This window comes from Bombus huntii, chromosome 16 (assembly GCF_024542735.1).
Source record: "Bombus huntii isolate Logan2020A chromosome 16, iyBomHunt1.1, whole genome shotgun sequence".
NCBI classification, from domain to species: domain Eukaryota; kingdom Metazoa; phylum Arthropoda; class Insecta; order Hymenoptera; family Apidae; genus Bombus; species Bombus huntii.
The window spans coordinates 6,189,107-6,213,762 of NC_066253.1; the positions used below are offsets into that span (position 1 = coordinate 6,189,107).

General features: G+C 31.6%; 3 protein-coding genes and 2 long non-coding RNA genes across 15 annotated transcripts in view; 2 read left to right on the plus strand and 3 right to left on the minus strand.

The window, feature by feature from the left end:
• The first annotated feature begins 470 nt into the window (after positions 1–470).
• Positions 471–15,906, plus strand: LOC126874173 (sorting nexin-14-like). 2 transcript variants are annotated; one of them, XM_050635876.1, is made up of 10 exons: positions 471–732; positions 1,916–2,159; positions 2,459–2,848; positions 11,836–12,148; positions 12,274–12,429; positions 12,551–12,675; positions 12,757–12,818; positions 12,941–13,785; positions 13,867–14,112; positions 15,475–15,906. In XM_050635876.1, the coding sequence occupies exons 1-10, from the start codon at positions 611–613 to the stop codon at positions 15,498–15,500; spliced, it is 2,529 nt and encodes an 842-aa protein (XP_050491833.1). In that variant the 5' UTR covers positions 471–610; the 3' UTR covers positions 15,501–15,906. The 2 variants fall into 2 exon arrangements, with proteins under 2 accessions (XP_050491833.1, XP_050491832.1); XM_050635875.1 differs by having other exon boundaries at positions 13,867–15,906.
• Positions 3,217–6,924, minus strand: LOC126874213 (cysteine-rich venom protein 6-like). Its single transcript, XM_050635980.1, has 3 exons — positions 6,757–6,924; positions 3,729–3,853; positions 3,217–3,643 (listed from the first exon to the last, which is right to left on the minus strand). Exons 1-3 carry the CDS (start codon positions 6,806–6,808, stop codon positions 3,548–3,550), a joined length of 273 nt encoding a protein of 90 aa, XP_050491937.1. The 5' UTR covers positions 6,809–6,924; the 3' UTR covers positions 3,217–3,547.
• Positions 3,860–5,728, plus strand: LOC126874226 (uncharacterized). The gene is made up of 2 exons (XR_007692691.1): positions 3,860–4,303; positions 5,652–5,728. It is a non-coding gene; the product is annotated as an uncharacterized LOC126874226 (long non-coding RNA).
• LOC126874232 (uncharacterized) lies at positions 5,013–6,750 on the minus strand. 2 transcript variants are annotated; one of them, XR_007692699.1, is made up of 2 exons: positions 6,626–6,750; positions 5,013–5,249 (listed from the first exon to the last, which is right to left on the minus strand). It is a non-coding gene; the product is annotated as an uncharacterized LOC126874232 (long non-coding RNA). The 2 variants fall into 2 exon arrangements; XR_007692698.1 differs by lacking the exon at positions 5,013–5,249 and adding an exon at positions 5,688–5,925.
• Positions 15,097–24,656, minus strand: part of LOC126874180 (muscarinic acetylcholine receptor DM1) — a 49,277-nt gene continuing 39,717 nt past the window's right edge. For all 9 annotated transcript variants that reach the window (XM_050635891.1, XM_050635898.1, XM_050635896.1 and 6 more), the window contains one exon: positions 15,097–24,413. In XM_050635891.1, the coding sequence (XP_050491848.1) occupies positions 23,892–24,413 (522 nt within the window). In that variant the 3' untranslated portion in view covers positions 15,097–23,891. The remainder of the gene's footprint in view (positions 24,414–24,656) is intronic.

Sequence of the window (24,656 nt, forward strand, 5' to 3'; positions counted from 1 at the left end):
TTTGAATACTTGTACATGTGTGTACAAAATTCTTACTGTATTACACATTACAATATTTTTAACAAATATAATTTTTTAAACCTGTCATTTAGTATTTGTGTATATTCTGTATTTTACATGTATGTTAACATTTCAGTAAAAACTTCTATTAATTTTCTCGAAGTATAAGAAAATGTTTAAATAAATGAGAGAAATTCCTTATTAACAATTGTGTAATTCATTTACATATATAAAAATATTGTAAGAACTATATAATGCAAACCTAAATAAATGTCAATAATTTAATAAAATTTTCTAAATAAAATTTGTAGAAAGCTTAAGATATTTGCTTATTATTAATAGTTACATTACGTGATTTAAGAAACAAAGAAATATTTAAAATTAAAACTATCTATGTGCTAAGTATTCGTAATTTTGCGAAGTTAAATATACATACATATATATATATATATATATAGATTGAATGTTTTTGTCACGTGGTTTCTTAATACTGAGTTATCTGCCAAAACGTCGTATTGAAGTTCGTTGATATTGGAAATGTTTACGTGCTTTTTTGCTCTGGTTACAATGTTCTATCATAATTCGAGAAAGAAGAATTTTTAATAAAATAATGGCATTTGTGTCTGTCTTTAAAGTGCAAGACTTTTGTAAGACGATAATTAATGTGTGTAATATAATAATTCCTGTGACTCTTTTCATACTAATTGCGTTTATTTTGATCGTATTTAAAAGGTAAGTGATTTAAATACTTATATTTTATTACTAGTAAATTATATGTTTAATTTTAATCATTTATTTTTTACGTCTTTTGATTATTGTTATTTTGGTATCAGGTTATCTTATTATTACAGCATCTCTAGTTTTATTTTTGTAATTTTGTGTTTAATTATTGTAAAAATATCATTCTACGTTCTTAAAGTTGTAATTTTTTATTATAGAAGTGAACATAAGAAATACTATTTGTGTTTGTATAAAGATTTTATACAATTATATAAATGATAAATTGTATATTTAACAATTTTTGTTATTTATATTATTATATGTAATTGAACATAATGGACAACAAGTTAGTGTATGGCAATTGGTAATAATATGCATACATTTGTGCATTTACAAGTATATACATAATTTTGTATGATGAGCAACCTGTTACGAATTAGATAAAAAATGTAAGATTACATTGGATAATTATAATAATATCATTAGTTACAAAAATATTGTTAAGCTAAGTTTATCGATTATGTAATATAATGCAGAATTTAAGATTTATTGGCATCGTATAATGATTAATGAAATTGTAGGGCTTATTTGGAAGAAGAACTACATCAATTTCTGATTTTTTACATTATTAACTAACTTGTACATTCCATTACCTTCTAGATGATTTTAAATTTTCACAGCTTTTTCAAGAAGAATCTGTTTTTTATTATTTTTGATTATATTTTTTATATTTCTTTGATTGTACCAGTTCTTTCAATATATACATGCTAGTATGCGCTCTACTTTGGATATTTTATATAGTATATTCTGCAATGTTTTACATCTTTAAACATTTCATAAATGCATAAACATCCACAGTCTAGTTATTAGCTACACTGTACAATTATTCATTTACCTAAATCGTTAACTAAACAGTTTATAATCTTTGGTACAGTTTTGACGCAAATAGAAATTGTGAAAGATTTATTAAGTTCTTTTTTGAATGTAATGGACTGTACAGATTTAGTGGTAGATTTACTATCATTGTCACAGCGTCAAAAGCTGAAATCCTTCCACATTTTATTAATTCTTTTGTTAATAAAAAATAAGGAATATAATAAGCGACAAGTTTACGAGACATTACAGAATTAATTTAAATTATTAAATTATTCGATTAAAGAATATAATAATTGCCTGATTTATCTACGAATTTCAGTTTCATTTGGATACTTATCGTGTGTTGTCTCTATATAACCAGTGTCTTTTATGGGCTCGTTATATTAGAGTATGTCGGCGTGGCACTCGTGAATTTAAATGCAATAAGCGATAGTTTTAATCCAACCTATGAAATCAAGGATCCGTGCAGCGTTTGCAGTAATAATAGCTGCAAGAGACATAAATTGTTACCACATTCGACGAAAGTGAAAATACCGAAGGATCTTGACCATGCATTAGAACAAGTAATTAATCATTGCAATTCAATGCTTCGTAAAGTTTCTTAATTTTTTAATTTTCCTTTTATTTCTGCAACAATTTTGCTTTCGTTTCTCTCATCCTTGTAATAATTAAATTTGCGGCAATTTTGTTTTCTTATCTTTTGCTGTAATGAAATTTAATTGGGTTTCTGTAACTGCACTTCCATTTTACCTTAAAACTATTCGGCAAAAATTAACAAATAAAGTTCCTATTTAATTACTGTCACGCTTCGTATATATATATCAAACGAAACAAAGAATAGATATAGAATTTGTTTTCACAGCTTCTGGAAGATTTATTGCAGAAATATGTTTGCGCATGGTACTCGGATTTTTCGACGAACGAAGCGTTCGTACAACAGCTTCGTTTGGCCACAGCTACTGCAACGAAAGATATTGCAGTTCGGTTGCTTCGCACAGACGTGTCCAATGTCGTGTTTTACCATTTAATACCTCTAATATTGCAACATGCTCAAGATTGGAAAACATTACGCACAAAGATAAAGGATTTGTCGGATACATCTTGTTTCGGAAATCAACTGATCGACCATTTTGGTCGTGAGATACATCCAGCGAGTTACTCGCGTAAGGCAGAGCTGAATTATCTGAGAGGAATTGTAACAGCGTTTATACCGTATTTATTACCTGCCATCCATGTGTCTACTAACAACAAGGTAAGCTCTTGTAGAATTATTTATAAACGTTTATGAGATCGAACTAATGATTATTAAGAGAAGACCATTGTGAATTTCTCTTTTATAAATTGTTTATGATATACCCTAAACGAAATTTCACTTGCGAATTCCTTCAAAGCAAATTTTTATTCTTCCTGTGAAAACTTTTAAATGTTTGACTAAAAACTGATTGTACAATATAGTAAAGATTACAATCAGCATCGCAGAATTTTTTACGTTTTTTGAAAGTTTGGGACAATAAAAAAATTAGGCGTGTACATAAACGACTAAATTTTTCTAGGGTCAGTGTAAAAATATATTTGTCCATATGCGGATTAAGAGAATATTTCTTATCAAACCGCTCGTCATTATTTAATAAATATTTAATATTCTTTAAGAACTACTTTATTGATGTATACACATATAAATTGTTACTCTACTCACTACTCTATGGATTCTCAGAAACTATGCTGATCAACTTCATAATTTAAAATACATAAAATTTGTATTTTATTCACCTTGGAATTCAATTGTTTATGCTACCTACTCATAAATTATAAGATGATACATTTATGAAAATAGCATTTCTTTTCTGAAAATTCTTATACTAATTCTGTGCCTTGATAATGTGAAGTTAATAACTTTATATAAAAATGGAGTTGATCATTTGGAATCAATTACAAATAATGCGTGTGTTTATTACGAACACTGATCAAGTGGCACACATTGTGAACTGTTTGTGTCTCTAACAGTGCCCTTTACACACCTACAGCCGCTAGTGGCTCTATTGCATACCTGAAAAGAATTTATTATCAGAAAACAAATATTATGATGCAGTGTATTGATATCATATTAATAATTAATAATTGCGAACACTCACGATTCGAGGGCAAAACTTGCGATTTGGTTGTGGATTACTGCAGGTTGGCTCGCATAGTGTTCCACATATGTGTCCTTGTTGATTTTCTGGACATTCTGATTCGCCAGTTGAGTCTTGGATTGAATCTAATTTCGGGTATTTACGAATAACATAGACGAAGATGAAAAAAATATAATTTTGACCCTCCCACAGAATTCGTAAAATTACATTAATAATTAATAGATATTTGAGAATATGAGGGAGTTTCAGTCTGAATGATATACAGAGTGTCTCAACTAAATGAGATCATCTAAATATCTACCTTATTTGTGTTTATATGCTTATATGAATGATATGAGAACTTCTGAGAACAAAGTTAAGCTATTTCAAGAGGCACGTGTAACGATGGAAAGAATTTTTTCTCAAGGTTATTTTTTCAAGAGATTTCAAGGCCATCGGTATATTTTTTATTCTCTATACAAAAGTATTAAGATCTTTATGTCGGGAGAGATATAGAATTCTATTCAAAAACATATCGGTGACATTGAAATCTCCTGAAAAAATGATTTCGAGAAAAGATTCTTTTGAGAGGAAAGGTGGTGATTCTACGCGAAAAAAGAAGTCGAAAATATAGAATAAAAATTTTTTTTTAATTTTTTTTTTAATTTTTCCATCGAGACAACGATCTACAGTGAGATCCGTTATAACGTACCGCAGGCGTACCGAGCGAAAATTCAAAGTCGATTTTCTCGAAAATAAAGCCTCAAACGAAAAATGTTTATTGTACATTTTCGACTTCTTTTTTCGCGTAGAATCACCCCCTCTCCGCTTGTACCACCAGTTACCAACCACCCTGTATATTTTTCCCTTATTTTTTCTCGTAGAACCACTCTATACTAAATTTACTCTGTGCCACCAATTACGGGTCACCTTGTACAATAAAATCTTCAGTCAAAAAAATACTCGCCTCTCTTTACGAATATGTAAACACTTTATACTACATAAAGAATATTAATTAGTTACAATAGCAAAGAATATACGAAACGTAATTGCTTAGATAAAAAAGCAATATGTCAAATTGTGTCTAACTATATTTGGTATATATGTTCTTAAATTATTTAAATATTTTTTTTAACACCATAGATATTCCAAGGCGAGAATATATTCAAAATTTGAAATTATTACAACATTAGTTCTTTGGTTTTCTAATATTCCTTTGTTCTGTCCTATTATACAGGGTGGTTGGTAATTGGTGGTGCAAGCGGAAAGGGGATGATTCTACGCGAAAAAAGAAGTCGAAAATATAGAATAAAATTTTTTTTTTTTTTTTTTTTTTTTCATTTTTCCATCGAGACAACGATCTACAGTGAGATACGTTATAACGTACCGCAGGCGTACCGAGCGAAAATTCAAAGTCGATTTTCTCGAAAACAAAGCCTCAAACGAAAAATGTTTATTGTACATTTTCGACTTCTTTTTTCGCGTAGAATCACCCCCTCTCCGCTTGTACCACCAGTTACCAACCACCCTGTATATTTTTCCCTTATTTTTTCTCGTAGAACCACTCTATACTAAATTTACTCTGTGCCACCAATTACGGGTCACCTTGTACAATAAAATCTTCAGTCAAAAAAATACTCGCCTCTCTTTACGAATATGTAAACACTTTATACTACATAAAGAATATTAATTAGTTACAATAGCAAAGAATATACGAAACGTAATTGCTTAGATAAAAAAGCAATATGTCAAATTGTGTCTAACTATATTTGGTATATATGTTCTTAAATTATTTAAATATTTTTTTTAACACCATAGATATTCCAAGGCGAGAATATATTCAAAATTTGAAATTATTACAACATTAGTTCTTTGGTTTTCTAATATTCCTTTGTTCTGTCCTATTATACAGGGTGGTTGGTAATTGGTGGTGCAAGCGGAAAGGGGATGATTCTACGCGAAAAAAGAAGTCGAAAATATAGAATAAAATTTTTTTTTTTTTTTTTTTTTTTTTCATTTTTCCATCGAGACAACGATCTACAGTGAGATACGTTATAACGTACCGCAGGCGTACCGAGCGAAAATTCAAAGTCGATTTTCTCGAAAACAAAGCCTCAAACGAAAAATGTTTATTGTACATTTTCGACTTCTTTTTTCGCGTAGAATCACCCCCTCTCCGCTTGTACCACCAGTTACCAACCACCCTGTATATTTTTCCCTTATTTTTTCTCGTAGAACCACTCTATACTAAATTTACTCTGTGCCACCAATTACGGGTCACCTTGTACAATAAAATCTTCAGTCAAAAAAATACTCGCCTCTCTTTACGAATATGTAAACACTTTATACTACATAAAGAATATTAATTAGTTACAATAGCAAAGAATATACGAAACGTAATTGCTTAGATAAAAAAGCAATATGTCAAATTGTGTCTAACTATATTTGGTATATATGTTCTTAAATTATTTAAATATTTTTTTTAACACCATAGATATTCCAAGGCGAGAATATATTCAAAATTTGAAATTATTACAACATTAGTTCTTTAGTTTTCTAATATTCCTTTGTTCTGTCCTATTATACAGGGTGGTTGGTAATTGGTGGTGCAAGCGGAAAGGGGATGATTCTACGCGAAAAAAGAAGTCGAAAATATAGAATAAAAATTTTTTTTTAATCTTCTTTTTTAATTTTTTTTTAAATCTACAGTGAAATCCGTTATAACGAGGCGTGATAAAGTGCACGCGTACCGAGCGAAAATTTAAAGTCAATTTTCTCGAAAACAAAGCCTCAAACGAAAAATTTTTATTCTATATTTTCGACTTCTTTTTTCGCGTAGAATAACCCCCTCTCCGCTTGTACCACCAGTTACCAACCACCCTGTATATTTCTTCGTTGAAAATCATTATACACACTACTTGTAATATTCATTTCATGTCAAAATATGTTTTGGATTGCCTCGAGGAAAATAAAAATAAAAAAGAAAGGGAAAAGTTGAAGATGATCCCATTTCCATGCAAGGATAAATCAAAGTATATCAGATACTTACAAATACCAAGAATCATGACAACAAGCAGAGAAACTACTAGGCATCGAGACATAGTAACTTCTGATAAGAATATTTGCTTTACACTTATTGAGCTCTTCCTCGACTTTGAAAAGTTGACACCGTTATCCTCGATTTTTATACTGCAGTTTCTCTCATAGTACACGTATATTTGGTCATACGTGTCTTTCCCTTGGAGATAACACGCGCGCATAAATAACAAGTTTTGATAAACTATTTGACAGTTGGTAGTTATTTATGTAAGGTTTTATCAAACCATTATTTATATATTTATTATAAGATTAGCCATGTCAGTGTTATTAATCTTATCATACAGGTATGCCAATTTCCCTGTTCATTAAACATGGAGATAACGACTGTTGTTCTTTTACAAGGTGACACACATATTGAGCCGGCTTTCTCATTTTTACGAATGTGTGTGCGTGTGTGTTTGGGTGAAGGATATCTTTCTGCACTTGCGGCCTTGAACTTCTGCAAATACACACAGAGAACAGAAGCGCCTTTTAGTCAAGAATATCCCTTATCTGAAGCGATACGGAAGACACGGCTAGCACTGAGCCGTGAGAACATTCGATGAGCAATGTTTGCCAAACATTTTGAGGAAATTAATTCTTTCCCATGTCAAAATTTTCACGGTACAGGTATAAGCAACCGGAGGAATCATGAGAACATCACGAAGAGTCATCGTGTGACTGCGTGCCACGTTCTTTAATTAAGAAGCAATATAGTAAGATGCAGTAAGAAGCGAGCTAAAGTTTCCTTTCGACTCAATCATCAATCCTGCGGAATTTGTGACTTGATTTTCAGTTATAGAAGAACTGGTAAGGTAAACACGCGCAGAATTGGAGATTGGAGAGCAAAGGAGTACAGAAGCAAAGAAGTAAAGATGAGCAAACGGGTGTAGCGAGGAAGGAAAGAGGCGGAGGAAAGAAGAGAGCAATAGAGATAGCAGAAAAGCGAGAGCGAGATCAGAAGAAGAAAGGAGAATAGTATGAGGTGAATACAATAGTAAGGTTAGAAAGAACAGAGAGCACTGAAGTGGCGCGAAGGTAGGTAGGTAGGTGGCAGGAGGTAAGTAAACCGTTGAGATTCTTGGACAGTAAGGAGGAGAGAAGAAAGGAGAGATCAACAAAAGAGGAAGTGAAAGGAGAGATGAATCGGCGAGAGATAGAATACTTGGCGGAATAGATCAAAGGGCTAGAAGAGGAGACAAGGGAGGAGAGAAGAAGATAGATGGAGGAATGGAGGGAAGAGATGATGGAAGACAGAAGAATATGGAAAGAGGAAACGAATAAATGGGGAGAGGAATAGGAAAAGGAAAGGCTGAAGTGGGCCAAAGGGAGAAAGAAGGGAGCTGGAATGGAAAAAGTAGAAAAGGAAGAGAGAATCAAGGAAAAAGACCGTGGTAATAAAAGGAGTAAGACAAATAGAGAGAAAGAATGAAACAAAGGTGAAATAATTTGCGAAGAAAGAAATGGTGGTAGTAAGAGCGAGAAAGACAAAATCAAGAGGAGACGATGATATGACGCAGTAGAATTAGGAAGTTGGTGAGACAAAAGAATGCACAAGTCGGCCTAACTTCTGTTTTTGGTTTCCCATTGCCAGTGCGTCAAAACTGAACAATCGAAACCCTAAGATAACATGTTACTACGTCCATTTATCCATGACACATACACTTGTAACCTGTAACTATCTTTTGTCTAGATGCTAGTTGTACAATATAGCAAAGACTTTAATAAGTAACCCAACATTTCTCTACATGTTTTCAAAGCCTAGAACAGTAAAGAAATTAGGTGTGCACATAAAGATTCAGCCTTTCTAGGATCGGTACGAAAATACACTGGTGTGTTTAAAGGAACGCTGGTTTTTCGCCAAAAATTTGATGATATTTAAACTATTCTAACTTCGTAATTAGAAAACATACGACGATCATTCCGGGCTCGTTTTGATGCGTGAAGCTTCTACTTTTGGAACACTTATTTTAATTATCCCACAAAGTTCTTGTATCATGTGGCAGAGTGGCATAGCGAAGATGCTTCTCCGTTTCGAAAATGTGTCAAATTCAATAGATTCTACAGGCATTAACAATTTTTTTGGCGACTAGAATCATCACGGACTTGAAGATTGGGGTATTCCTTTTACAACGACTCATGTAAAGTTGATGTACGATTTTCTTTCGCCGTTTTATTGAATTTTGGATGAAAAGTGTGCCGCCGGTATTAGAATAATCCAACGTACATCACGTGGAGGTTGTATAGTCGAATTTGTATGATTCAGACGTATGCGTGTAGTGTGTACGTATAGTGTGTGTGATTTATGCATACATTTAGCCAGTGTTTTTAGCGTGTGAGTAGGTAAATGTTCAAAAACCAGTTTCCCCATTTTTGCCTTGCCACTTCCTGACATTTTTCTTCTTATGCATGTTTGTCTATATGTGGATTAAGAAAATATTTCTTATTAAATCGCTCATCTTTATTTAATAAACATTAAATATGCTTTAAGAACGTTCTTTATTGACGCATACACAGATATAATACAAACAGTTACTTCACCCTATAAATACTCAGAAATGTTATGCTGATCATTCCATTAATTCAGTTACATAACATGTTTTTGGAATTCTGTTATTTATGCTATCTTCCCATGAGTTATAAAATTATAAATTTATATGTATATCGAATACTAATCTTGTACCTGGATAATGCGAGAGTGATAACCTCATATAAAAATGGAGTTGATCAATTCGGATGAATTATAAGTAATGCGCGTGTTTATTACGGACAATCATCCAGAGGTATTCATGTTTTGTTCCTTTTGTTTCGGACAGCGCCATCTACACGCCTAAAACCTTTAGTGAGTTTGCATGCATACCTGAAAGGAATTTATCAGAATATAATTTGTCATTGTCAGAATATAGATACTATGACGTGAATGTATCGATATTGTAATAATAATAATTACGAACATTTACGATTTTAGGGTACAATAAAGGATTCGGATCCTAACCGTTACTATCGCAAGTTGGCTCGCAAAGTGATCCACATATGTGTTCATGTTCATTTTTCCTACAATCTGGTTTGGCATCGAAGTTTTTTTTTTTGGAATTTTTACGAAAAAGGATATTTAGTTAATAAATATTTGAGGATATAAAGGAGTTTCAGTGCAAATAATATACAGAATGGTCCGTAACTAATGGCACAATTGGGTGATTCTTATTTGAATTTATTATAACGTTAGTTATTTTTTCTGTCCTGTTATATATTTGTTCGTTGAAAATCATTATACACACTACTTATGATATTCATTTCATGTCAAAATAACGAGAGGAATATATGTTTCGGATTGTCTCGAGGAAAATAAAAATAAAAAAGAAAGGGAAAAAGTTGAAGATGATCCAATTTCCATTCAAGGATATATCAACGTATATCGAATACTTACAAATGCCAAGAACCGTGACAACCAGCAGAGAAAGTACAAGCATGGTGACTTCTATCGAGTATATTCGTTTGCTTTACGCCTTTTCAACTCTATTTCGATTTTGACAAGTTGACTCCGATGTTCTCGATTTTTATATTACAGTTTCTATCATAGAACACGTATTTAGTCGCATGGGTATGCTCCTTAAAGATAACACGTGCACATAAATAACAAGACGTGATAAACTATTCGATAGTTGGTCGTTATTTATGCGAGGCTTTATCGAATCGCTAATTGTATCTTTATTATAGGGTTTACCTGTGTGAATGTTTTCAGCCCTGTTGCCACTCAGATATATCAATTTTTCTGTTCATTAAACGCGGAGCTAACTTTTATGGTTGTTTTACAAGGTGACAGACGTATCGAGCCGGCTTTTCCACTTTTACGATAAATGTCGTATATTCACACCCTCTTGCATTTCTTAGTTGTTTCAAATCGATCAATTCTTTGGCCAATCAAGGATCGAGTACAATAATTTATCATAGTGTTACTGCAAACATTTCAATTCCTGTTGATTTTATAAAATTACAGGATCTTGGTGAAAGGAATAATGAGGGAAGAAATATTAAGCGAATCTTTGGAGTCCCGTTTCATAGCTATCAGAATGTTTAAAAGGATTGAATTTAATAATGTAAATTGATTGAAAAAAGATTGCGAATCAAATCTACACATTTTTCTATTCTTTTCATTTCCGTCATTGTATCCTTCTAACCTGTGGTTTCTCAATAGAATTTTGGTTTTATTTCCTTCTGTTTCCCGAACGATCTTATCCGATGAGTTTTTCTGGTTTTTTATGTTCTCAATATTTTCCTATTACTCACTCTAGTATCAATAAGTATATGCTTAGTTAAAAGGTTGTTTATTGTACTCTTTTTCCTGATATTGCATAAATATACGTAGAGTGAATCACCTAAGAGTGAAAGCTGAAATGTTTTAATGTATAGTATCAATTATTATATTATATATTAGTATTAATTATATAGTATTAGTATTAATTATATTGAAAAATGTAAAATATATTATCATGGACACTATCCTGAGTAACTGTTTGACGTCCTCCCTTGTCTTTCATGCGAAAAGTTTTACAAAATAAAAGCTAGAATATCTACAAAACTAATAGTTTTTCGACACAAGTAGATTAATAGCTTTTTTTCATAAAGAATTTCGATTTGTATTGTTTAGCGTATTAAAAAATGTATGATTTCATTTAAAAAAGCGAATTTGACCTTCACGTGACCTTCACGTGACCTTCACGCGCCCACCTGCAGAAAAACTAACATCAGAATATGTCCTCTTTGCAGGCACTCAACTTTCATCTGAAACACTTTTCAATATAACTGATGGTATCGAACAAATTTTAGCTCCAACTCTTAGCTGACTCACCCTGTATACTCATGTAGCTCTTTTGTAAGCGGAAGAAGCTAGAATAACGATATCTTTTTTCAGCACAAAATTTGTTGTTGAAATTAGTGTAATCAGCTATAAAAAATTTCAACGCGAGCGTGATTATAAAATATTCCTTTTTATTGATGATGATAATGATTAGAGTGGAAAGGGGAGTGTAAATTTGTATTTTACTTTCAGGTTATACTTCGAGAAATTTTGGCCAATTGGATTTTGCTGCCAGCAATAGACGCGATTGCTGATCCAGACAATATAAATGCGTTAGTCGCGTTATCAACTCATCGCGATGTTCCAATTTCTAACCAAGTGGACGCAGTTAATGTACCGATGTTGCAATGCTGGATGACCATTCCAATGATGCCAAAAAACATGCAGAATCACCTGAAACCCTCTTTGGATGAAGTTTTAAATGATCCTCGTTTATTGTACATGTTTATGCAACACATCAAAGAGAATGGCCCTATGAATCTCTTTCAGTTCTGTTTAGACATTGGTAAATACATATTTATACATAGTGATAAATAAAAATAGTAGCACAGATTAAATTTTCCTTTTAAAAGTACAATTTTTTTGTAGTAAAAGTATTTGATGAATTCCAATACATATATCTATTTCCAGATGATCTAAGCAAGCGTATGTTAAATCCAGAAATGAGTTCGAATGCAGAAAGTAGTTTGTACACAGATATTCAAAATATGTATGCAACATATCTGGATCCTGAAGGCCCAGAATACTTACATTTACCAGGAGATATATCCATGGGCATATGTCAAAGTAAGAATACTTCGTTTTGAGAGTTCACCTGCAATACATGTGCAATTTATATCTATATATTATCAACATAACATGCTACAAAATATCCAGCTCTTACATTGTATGTCAACAACACTTCTAGTTTTAGAAAGAGGTCCAAAGAAAATTCAGGAAATGAGGACTTCACGACCATTTTATCAAGCACACCAAGAAGCCCATGCTTTATTAGAATCTACTTGCCTACCATCTTTCCATCATAGCTATCAAGTAAGAAAATCGAAAAGCAATTGTTCTTTATTTCCTATATAACCGTTCTCGTAATAATTCTTTCTTTATTTTACGTTACAGTTGTATGATTTATTATGCGGACAACCAGTTCCAAGTCGAGTTAAGCAGTCACCACGATTGAGGTAATCTTTTTGCACTTATAGACATAATAACATGTACAGTTGCCAATGTTATACGCTGCTCAAAATAATTAGGCGAGTTTTTACTTCCTATATCTTAAAAAGTGTCTAATTTTTATTTAAAGCGTTACTAGTGGATCCGCAAATGCATCCTCAAAGATTGGAAATCATTTTCCGAAGATTGACGTTTTGAGATTATCAACCATAGACGGGATGTCATATCAAGATATATATCAAGGCGAGGAAATAGATTACCCTTCCCGTTCTTATAGCGAGATTAAATATTCCGATGACAGTTCCCACAGGAATTTAACAACATGGCGAGTCAATATTCCGCACATTGAAACTGGAGATAATCAAACATTATATTATTATGTCATCGCTGTCAATAATATTTCCGAAGGAAAATCCTGGACTGTGTTACGTCGTGATCAAGATTTTTACATTTTACGAACACGATTGGCAGAGTTTCATGGTGACAAAGAATTGAGCGACTCGCCATTACCATCAAGAAAGAATCCTCATTCATCATGTGCTATTAATAAACAACGATATGAAGATTTTCTGGAAAAATTACTATCAAAACCAGTGCTCAGGAGTAGCGAGTTGTTGTATAATTTCTTGACTGTGCCAAATTTGAAGCCTTACTTTACAAATTATAGCACGCCAGATATTGGTATATTGTATCAAAGTATGGCATACAAATTAAGAAAAGAGAAAGGTCAAAATTTGGACAAGTTTCTGGCAGTGTTTCTGGCCTCGACTAATATTAAAAATGAATATACTGATATTGGAGTTGAACCAGCGAATGAATCAACTGTACAGGAAACGGAGGAAAAAGGACGTCGTGATCTTGAGTTTGGAGTATTTGGAAACAATCTTGATTTGGATCTTAATTTTAGAACTTTACTTTCCCCTTCGTTAGAACGTTCTCACGTTAAGGGTGCTTCTTTCTGTATTGTAGATGCTGGTAAATGTTTTGTCTTATAAATCTTTATAACGTGTGCCTCATTCTTGTATAAATAGAATTTAGTGAGTATTACTGTTTCAGTGGTGAGGTTACTGAAAGTTCCATCGATGATTGATCGAGTTCTATGGATGATTGCTTCATCATCGCGTGCGAAAATAGATCCATATGTCAACGTTCTACTCTACAACGCTTTAGCAAAACTTCTAAGCGGTGGTCGTGCAGCGACCGTGGTAAAACTTCTGCACACAAAGGTATTGTGTGAGAAGAAGGATTCATCTCAAGTGAATCGCCGGAATTACTATGAAATCGCAAAAACAGGATTGTATGGTTTGTTGCCTTATTGGTTAATGGTATTTTATAAGCCATGGATTGAAATAATGGATTCAATTTTGGACTCCTTACAAAATGCACCGCTTAATAAGCATCTGGCATATGTTCTTCTGGACCAGATTTTGATAAATATATTTCCAGAACTTACAGTTTAACTTGTATGCATATGAAATATACATACACTACTCGTCAAAAAGATTAGATAGTTACTTTTAATTTCTCAATGACGCATGTAAAGTTTTTCATCTGTATTGTTTAATATTAAAACATTATGAGCTCAGGATATGCGGTTTGTTGAAAATAATTAAAAATCTTATGAGTTTTAGTGTGTAACAAAAAAAAAAATGCTTTATTTTAAGGACGAAATGATAGCACATGTACAATAAGAAAATAATAATCAACATAAATTATAACTAACCATAATTACTTATCAAACAGATATACTTATTTAATAATGGGTACATCCCCCTTTATTTTCTATTACTTCTATTATACGATTTGGTATCGATTTATATAGTTTGTGACTGTAATTTTGGCTTAACGTATCCCATTCGCGCACAATTGCATTTTTTAATTCTTGATGCCTGCGCAAACCATCACGCTGCCTCCTCCCATTTGTCGCCGAATTGCTGACATTGTCTCTTTTCTTGTGTCATGAAAATAATATTTTATCCCATCAGGACCATCCAAGTTGAATCTTTTTCATCTGAAAATGGTACCCTTCTCCATTTCTCTTTCCAATGCATTCTTTCTTTTGCAAAGTGTAAACGTTCTACTTCGTGTTTCGTTGTTAACGAAGGTTTCTGTTCCAATTTTAACCTCTTAATATTTTTGCAGGGTAGTAGAACTCAACGAACACTTGAAACACTGGCACTAATACTAGATTTTTCCATTATTTGCTTCGTTGTTAACTGCGAGTTGGAAGCTACACGCAAAATTGCTCGCTTATCACGATCGGATAACGATGATGGCCGATCAGTACTTTTTGCCATAATCTTCAACATTTTTTTAAGAAATTGTGTATTACTCTACGACTTCATCTTATTACTTTCGATATTTTTGTTACTGATAACTGTTGCTGTTTTAGTTCAAGAATTTGTTTTTTTTTTCAGACTCGTTTAATTTTTTTCTGCGTTCTACATACTTAGAAATTTATATAATATTGTACTGTAATCTTTACTCGTTGATAGATCATGAACTACTAAGCAATTTCTAAACATATTAACAAAGTGTGTTATCATTTCGACCTTAGTATGGAAAAGTTTTTCTTTGTTACACACTAAACCTCATAATATTTTTAATTATTTTCAACGAACCGCATATTCTGAGCTCATAATGTTTTGATATTATACGTTACAGACGAAAAGCTTTACACGCATCATTGAGAAATTCAAGATAACACACCTGGGTTATCTTTTTGACGAGGAGTGTATATAACGAGTATATATAATATATAATTAATGTGGAGATTTTGAAGATTATAATGTTACATAACTAGTCATGAAAAACTAATTCAAAAAGATGTGTAAAATATATAAGGTAGTTTATAAAATAGCAGTAATAATTTTTTATGAAATTATTGTACTGTAAATATATGTAATGTTCCTAGGCTATATCAGATTTTGTCTAACAGTCTGTTACTTTTTTAGTCCTACTGTGCACTTCTGTAAAACGGCATAAATAAACATATAAATATTAGTCTAGGCTAGAATACCCCCTTAACTAAACAAATTATACATACATAATATAAATATACATTTAAAAATTCAAATAAAAACTAAATTAAACATATTTTCTTCTTCATTTCCTAATGTCTTTTATGAATAGTGCCACCACACATCATTAATGAAAGCACTGTCAACATATTGTTAGTAAACCCTGCAACCCATATTCCTAATCTAAAAGTTTTTTTAAAACCTGTAATTGTGTAAAAACAAAAAAAAAACAAAGATTAAATATTGAATCATTCGTAGAAATAAAACGCTCGTTTCTTATAGATAGTATGGTATATTTTATCCAGATCCTACTGGTATCATTACATACAGTTTTCTCTATACGTCTTTTTTTTCACTTACGTAACGTTTTTTTGTTTGTCGCCTTATGTATTCTTTGTTAATATAAAACACGTATATAAACATAGATCGAGTATATTGGTGTTTACAGGTAATGTATGGTTAAAAAAGGTCGTACACCATTTTTCGTTATTTCGATATACGGTTATGCAAAGACATCATCATCTTGAAACGATTTGACACAATTCTTTTTTTCTTTTTTTCTCATTTTACTCTGTGCTCAACTACGTACAAGTTTTTTTCTTTGCAGTGTTTTACATGTTTCTCTGTGTCTAGACATGTGGGCAAAATTATAGCTCGTACAATGATACGACAATTTGAAAGAATCGACGATCATCATTCGCGTATCCTTGAGCGATAGTAAAAACGATTCGAGTTCGTTACGAAACCTATATATATCGAAGAAATAGGAAAATTGTGTTCAGTGGAAGTGTAAGAAAATATTTTCCGGAATTTTATCGCCGATCTGTATATGGAATATGATTAATTACCCATGGAATGAAAATGCAAATTTTCTATCACTCTACATAATACATATGACTACAGAAAAGGTGCTCGATAGGTTATGCATTACATTCAATAAAATGTAACAGTAAAACGATTAACCTGAATTAAAGAGGTTCCTTGCGAATCGTTCGTAACTGTGAAAAATTGAACACGTCCGCAGTTTAATGCAATACTTTTTTTTAATGATTATTATTATAACGATTCGTATTCACGATAATTGAATGAATTCTCAGGTCAAATTTGATTTTTTTCGAAGATCTCGATTTCTTCGATATCGCTTAATCGATTTTGATTGAGAACTTATGTATGAGACCGATGTGAAAAATCCATTATGTTCAAATCCGAAGTCGATGTGCAATAGACAATGCGTAAAACAATGTGGAGTTTGGACACCGCTCCACTCACCTCTCTAAAGAAGATGTACAAATATACATTTTCGTTTGATACTCGAACTGATGTAAAATTAAAAAATTGGCACACCGTATGGTACATCTCTTCCGTCGTATATTATATATATGTATATTATGTATACGTATATGTATATATGAATGTAAATTAATAACCATGTTTTATGTACGTAAGTTTTCTTACTTGGCAAAGTCATTTTCTTTTTCTTTCTTTTTTTTTTTTAGCTTCACAAGGAGACTAAGTACTTGCACGAGGCTACTACGCAAAATTATGGTGCGTGTTTGTAACCTTATCGTTTCTTCCTCGTTCACGATTTTTTTACATATTCGAAAAATTTTTCCATTCGTGCCTTCTATCATTCTACGAAACCTTCCGACTTGGAATGATTTTATGCTAAAGAAACAATTGAGGATATATAATAATAGAAAGATAATTAATTCAAATTAAAATAAATACAAAATAAAAAAGTGAACAAATTAAATATTAAAAAAGTAAACAAATTTAAATAGTAGTGTGACTTTGGATTAATGCAATTTTGGATGTTTATGAATCAATTGATGTAATATTTTTCTTATCGTTATCACCTATTCAGGACCAATTGTAATTTGTTGAAATTGCAGATTCTCAATTTTTCTCAAAAATCCTTGAGCGGTCAGCACATCATTCTATACATAGTATATGTATGTACAAAAAATAATTCTAAACGACATTTTGTCAATATAAGGCGATATTTCTAGCTAATTAATTTTCAATATAAATAGCACCATTTTGCGCAGTAATCCTCTCTGCAGGAATTCTGTTTTTGAACCGACGTCGTTTCGCCCATTTAAATAAATTAGGTAAACTGCGCAACAGTCGCATCACGGAACGTATCTTATTGGGAAACATTCTGTACACGTAACATATATTTCATCCCTCCTTAACTGTCTGGTAATTATTTACAAAGCGAAGGACCTTACCGATTTCAATGAGCTTAAAACATGTTATCAAGGTTAACATTCTGAACAGCTTTTCCCTATACATGTTACCATCTTTCGACTTTGATTTCCGAGATATTGGCAAGTTTCCGCTTTAACCACAGTATGATTTTAGTAATCGAACAGTCAATATCATGGCATTTTTTCAATATCATAGCCCAAGTGTTTACAATCTCGAATAACGACAATATAATATAAAGCTTAATATATAAATTGTATCTGCCCTATTATTTAATATCTTAACTTATTTAATAGTAACATTATGGTAAATTATCTATCCTAAACCTAACCTAATTATTTTTCTTTCCTACGTGAGTTGAAAATGATTATCTGTATATGCCAGAATGGAGTGCAATCGTGATATAACTGAACTGAAGCTTTTTTGTGGATATCTCAGTAATTAAAGCCGAGCGACGGTAACGTGTACAGGAAAAAGTTGTTCAGAATGTTGGCCTTGACAATACGTTACAAGATCGTTGAAACTGGTGAGGTCGTTCGCATCGTAAAAAATAATTTCCACTTCCTTGCATCTTAGAAAGATGATCGTTTTTTTAACGTCGAACATCGAATAGTTTTTCCGCATACACGTATTTACAAATTTACAGGTCCTAAGAAGTAACAAGTACGAGACAAATAAGGTGAACGTCGACTGAATATGAATCATTCATCTTTAGAAAATGCCGTTCTTCGAGGGATAATTCTAGAATAATTAACGATACGCTCCTTAAACCGAACGCGACTGCTGTCAAGTTGACCATCTGCTTAATTAATAAATGTATACTTTCGATTTGTTTCGGTCTATTTTATCGTTTGAATATTCATAGGTATATCGATCTCAGAAACTGAAAATCATTTAATAATTTAATAGCAGTGGGATTATAATTTATAGCTTAATATTGATGTAAACAGAATCGGCTTTCCTTACTAATTTTTAAATAATCAGGTTTATAGTAATTTTCAATGTAGAAAATGATAATTGTTTATGAAATATTAATTTAAAAAAATCATTGCAAAATCTAGAATTAAGATTAAAGTGAGATCTTGTTAGAATTCGTTAGATCTCTTATTATAAGGATTTATTAAATTTTGTTAGTTCTCGTCGAATAAAAATAATATTGACGCAGTACTAACAAGATTTAATTAATCGACTTTAATATATAAGTCCTTTGGTTTACTGTTTGGATAGGCAAGAAAAAATCTCACTTTTAATATTGAGAAGATCGTTCCAAAATGTATCAATATTTATAAGATGAAATAAGAATGGTATTTAGCTATTATAATAATACCTTTTATGGGTATGAATTTTATAATTAGATTTTATACAGGTTGTTTCAAAATTAGAGATTTTAAAGATACAAGCAGTAATTAATGAATATATGTTCAATATTGCTTTATTATCTATATATATAAAAGTCAAAATATGTATGTACGTATGTATCTTCTTCTATCTAAAGAGTTCTATACTCTATTATACTATTTTCACCAAATTTAGCATGTATATTCTTCGATACTGCAGAAAAAATATTGTGGAGACCCCTATCCCCAATCACCCCCTCTTAACCGAAGCCCGAGTAATTTTTTGTGTATTAACTCAATAATTTTCAGTAATTTTGAGGGGGAATATTTTACACGATGGTGTGAGTGCTTCCTGGAAACAAAATTTGGTTTTAAAATTTGTTGTGGAAGAATTAGTTAAAAAAATGAAAAGTGAATATGTTAAGTGAGATTTGAACAAGGGAGAATTTAAAGAAAAATATGAATATTTAAAAAAGTAATTTTTTAAGGATTTAGCCCTTCAAAAAGAGATTCAACCTTTGAACCGCAAGATTCAAAAGATTCACTCCCTGGAAAACCCCCGCAACCGGACACATGCACCTAATAATGTGATACATAGTACAATCTAAAGTTTCGAGCGCCTATCGATGAGCAACCCGCCATACGGCAATCGTTTCTATAAAGCTTCAACAAAATTTTGAAATAATAAATTGTATATAACACGAACTTCTTCACACAATAATTTGTTAATTAATATTGTGAATGAATTAACAAATTACAAGTTACAAACTTCTTTTTAGTAATTTGACAATATTCAGTCAAATTCAGTCAGTTCATGTCAGTTTTTTAAATTTTACAAGGTTAATAATTTTATACACAATTTTTAGATTGTTGATAAGAATTGTATTGAATTTTATTGCAGTTAGAAGTTTATTGAAATATAATTTCATAGAGATGAAAAAAGGTCTTATGTAATACTGGTTGCTCATCGATAGGCTCCAGAAATTTGCACACATAAATTTTCTTTACCAAACAATGAAATAAAATTGAACATAGATCATTAAGTGAAACGTACTTCTTTCATCTTCCTTTTTCTCGATTAAATTCTCTGCTTGATTAACTTGTAGTTTTGAAACATCCTATATTGTTAGTAATATTTCACATTCAAATGAATTATATTTTATTATGTTGTTACAACAGTGTAAAGTAATTAGTTGTAAAAAGTAACCACATAGAAATGAATGATGATTATTAAAATTCTATTTTAAATGGATACACACAAAAATGTTAAGTATGATGAATAAATTAACATAACAATATTTTACAAAAAAGGAATTATTTGCTAAAACAGCGAAAATTTGTATATACATATACATACATATAAATAAATATTAATATAAAATATGTATAAAAAGGTAACGCAATAAAAATCACAGAATATCTCGACAAAGAGCCATTAAAAACGAATTATTTTGTACTTATGTTCCTAAGCAGAATTCAATAATAATTCAGGATTACATAAATAATGAACTTTTATAATAACTATATTCAAACATCCAACATTATTATTAGTATTACATCAATAATGTAAATAGTTTATTGTTGAATTGCTGCAACCATATTAATTTAGTTTTGAAAATTTGATTTATTTATTACACATTTAAGAAAAACATTGAAAATAATTTTACTGTATCGGACTAGAAATTATAAATTTATTTCACAAGATGTAGATTATTCGAAAAGCCGATCTATCACGAAAACTTCTGTAAAACGAATAAGATGTTACTCTTTTTTTTTTTATCAAATTTCATGTAGAATGACAAAGTTACAATAGTTCCCGGATAAATGTCCACATTTTCCTTAGTAAAAGTTCTGTGTCTTATTTCCACCATTTCCTATCATATCGTATCAAATTAAATAATTTCAGAGGAGTGATATACTCGTTACTATGTGAACATAAATTTTTCATTTTTCCCGCCACTTATACTTCATTTATATGTATACAATATATGAGCTTCTCAGAAGCCAAGCTCAACTCCACTTTGTCACTATTCGGTTGCTGAATGTATCTTTGTTAAAAAGATTATTGAAAATAAAAATTTGGTTTACTAGAAACAGTTAGTTTATATTTCCGTTACGCATATTTACTTATTAATCAAAATGATTAAATTAAAACTTCGCTCGTATTTAAATGCTGTATAAACACTAGCCATCTTAGCTGTCATGTTTGTGATGTCACGATTCTGTCTTTTCGATGCACAGTCGTATATGTGCTCTTGCATGTACACGCTGGTATCGGAATTATACATATAGCAAATAGCGAATTAAAAACATGTGTAGCGCTGTCACAGACTTGTGATTTCATATTTAGAATATATTCGATACGTGGTCGAAAACGTCCGGTTTTTTATATTTTTAATTGCTTATAGCTTTATTTTTAATAATATACAAAAAAGATACGCGTCTAAAATTTCTGCTTTCTGAATTCATTTGCATAATTAGTGAAAAATATGCAAGTATTGAATTCTCTCAATGTCATTATACAGTTACATCATACAGAAAATTTCTCAATTTCATTGTGCATATTACATATTACAATTAGAGTAGTACTATCAGTAGTATTTCAGTTATTCAGGTAACTAGTGATGTCACTATGATTTAAAACCATAGAGGAAACTTATCGTACCCATTTATCCGAGAAGTACTGTATGCAACTGACAAAAAATCACGTAATGTTCTTTCGTAGAAAAAAATACATAATAAAAATTTTTGTAGTAAATGTTCGTAATAAAAAAATGATAGCAAATCCTTAAGTCCTTATTTATATATTTAGTACAAGTATACCTTTGAAAGGATACATTTATTAAATTACCGGCCTATACTATTGATATCTTAAAGCTTCGTTTGGCACGTGTGATTAGAATGTTATTTAATACGAAAGTGTTAGAACGTTTTTTTCTTAACACGAAAGAATCGATGCAGCGCTTCTTATATTTTTTTTATACCACTTTGTTGCCATTATAGTTGTGACACACTCTCTATGTATAATAGCGCTTGTTTTGGTTTTCCATGACTAATTACACTTAAAACACTCATTTACAACTGGACTACTATTTAAAATGTACATCGAGTGCGTTATGTGTTCCTCGAATAAAACGCACGAGAAAATGCCTGTTTATTAACTTTTCTTCCTTAGGATTCGAATAGATTTCGTTTTTTTGTGCGGTATAGCTTTGTGTGTGTGTGTAGGAGGTTTATGAAATTTTGTCAGCTTCTTAAACGTTACTTTTCATTAAACAAACATTTTCATTTCTATAAAAAATTTCAAAACTAAAGTATTAAACAGTCTTTTAATAAATTTAGAAAAACTATTAACAATAAATTAATATTTTGAGGTTAGGTTCACTCAATGATAATTTTTTGTTGAATCTATCCACCTGTAAATGAAGTATTCTCACAAACATTGATTCAATTTGTAACGTTTGTTTATGGAAACTGATTTTGTTTCACAAACTATAGAAAAGAACTCGATTCGCGGCAAGTCATCGGCTCTATCGCCGCTGAAATCGAGCCACAAATTTGGCACTGTCGCGTACGTGCCGGTTATCTAACCCTTTTTTGTTTTTCCTTTGTACGGTTCAGAAATATATTTATAAAGATTATTTTTTATGGCAGTATTCACGTTGCATTGCCTCAAATGCGGAAATCTGAGCTGTCTAACCGCGAACATTTAAGATTCTTCCGATTTCCGACAATCTAAAATAAAAAACATCTTTCCCCCTCTCTCACTAATAAATTATTTCGATCTCTTGCTAATTATTACCATTTTAATGATATATTATGATTGAAAATTACATATTCTCTTTTCTTTTAAATATACAAATTTCTATGTCAATCATCTTTATCTGAAATGTATGAAACATAATTGTCAATTGAGAAACCAAAGTTAGTGGTATTATACATGTAAAATACTGTATACAAAATGTGTCTTATTAAATTTATCAAATCGAGTTGTAAACACCCTGTGTTTCCCCTAATCTAACACCTAAATTATGAAACAAAATCTCCGAGTGGAATTTTTTTAACTTGCTTAGACTGTCTTTCAGTTTGTACAAACGTTATTTTACGAACCAGTTTATCTTCTTCGATAGTTTGCTTATCTCGAGAAACGTTGTCCCTTTATGAACCTTGTTACTTGCCTATAAAAAACAGAATTAAAAAGCGATTTGCTACTCGTATAATTAAAAAGATTGGAAAGAGATTTCTTAACAAAATATAACAGTTGTAACAAATAATATCATTTGTTGATCGTCCTTTCGATTAGCAAAAGTGAAATACGTACTGTATAATAAAAATATTCGGCACGTTTAGTAGCCTACTGACAGCAGGTTACCATAAAATTCGTAAGCAACTCAGTTTCCTTATCATCGGCAAGCACGTTCGGAGGAATGATTAAAAAGGAGAAGAGAGAAAACGATAGAGAAAATAGTACGCCCTCGAGCGTGCAAACGTCGCACGCTGGGCGTTTCTACTGATATCATCCTCTGTCCATCGCGGCTCTGTTCCTATTATGCCACTTGCACTTGAGAATCCTCACATATGTTCGTCGAAATGCCGCGTTGCACAAGGCGTAACACATTGGGTTCACAGTACTGTTGATATAACAAAGGTAATAGAAAAAGTCCCATAGCTCCTGTGGTATGTACCAGGAGCAGGCTGTGATGGATTTAATTAGAACGAGAATATTGTACGGTGTCCAGGTGATGATGAACGCCAGCAAGATGGCCGACAATGTTTTCGCGGCCTTTCGATCGGCCTTCTTCTCTTGTATCTTTTTCTTCTTCTTGTTCGCGGGTTTGCTCGCAGCCGGTTTGCCCCCCGACGGTTTCGGAATGTTTTTCGTATTCAGGGGAATCCTTATGTCGGGCATGTGAGACGGTCTCCTAGTGCTCAACGAGGGGCTCACCGTCTCCTCGTGGTACATTTTTATGCTTGCGGCCTCCGTGTATTTCCCTGTACTGTCGATAGCTCTCGGAAGCCGGATTATAATCGTGTATATCTAGATTGAAATATTATCATATAATATATTGGAAAGTTCAGAATAGATAGTACAGAAATAAAAAAATAAGAAAACGTAAAAATAAAGAAAAAGTGTATATGTAATTATATAGTTCTGTATTATAATACTTAAAAGAAAGATGAGATAAACCTGAAAAATCATTTGGAGCATATATTTCATGTAGCGAAAAAGTATATAATTCTGTAATACTTAAGTTTTTTGAATTATTCAGGATGTTTTACA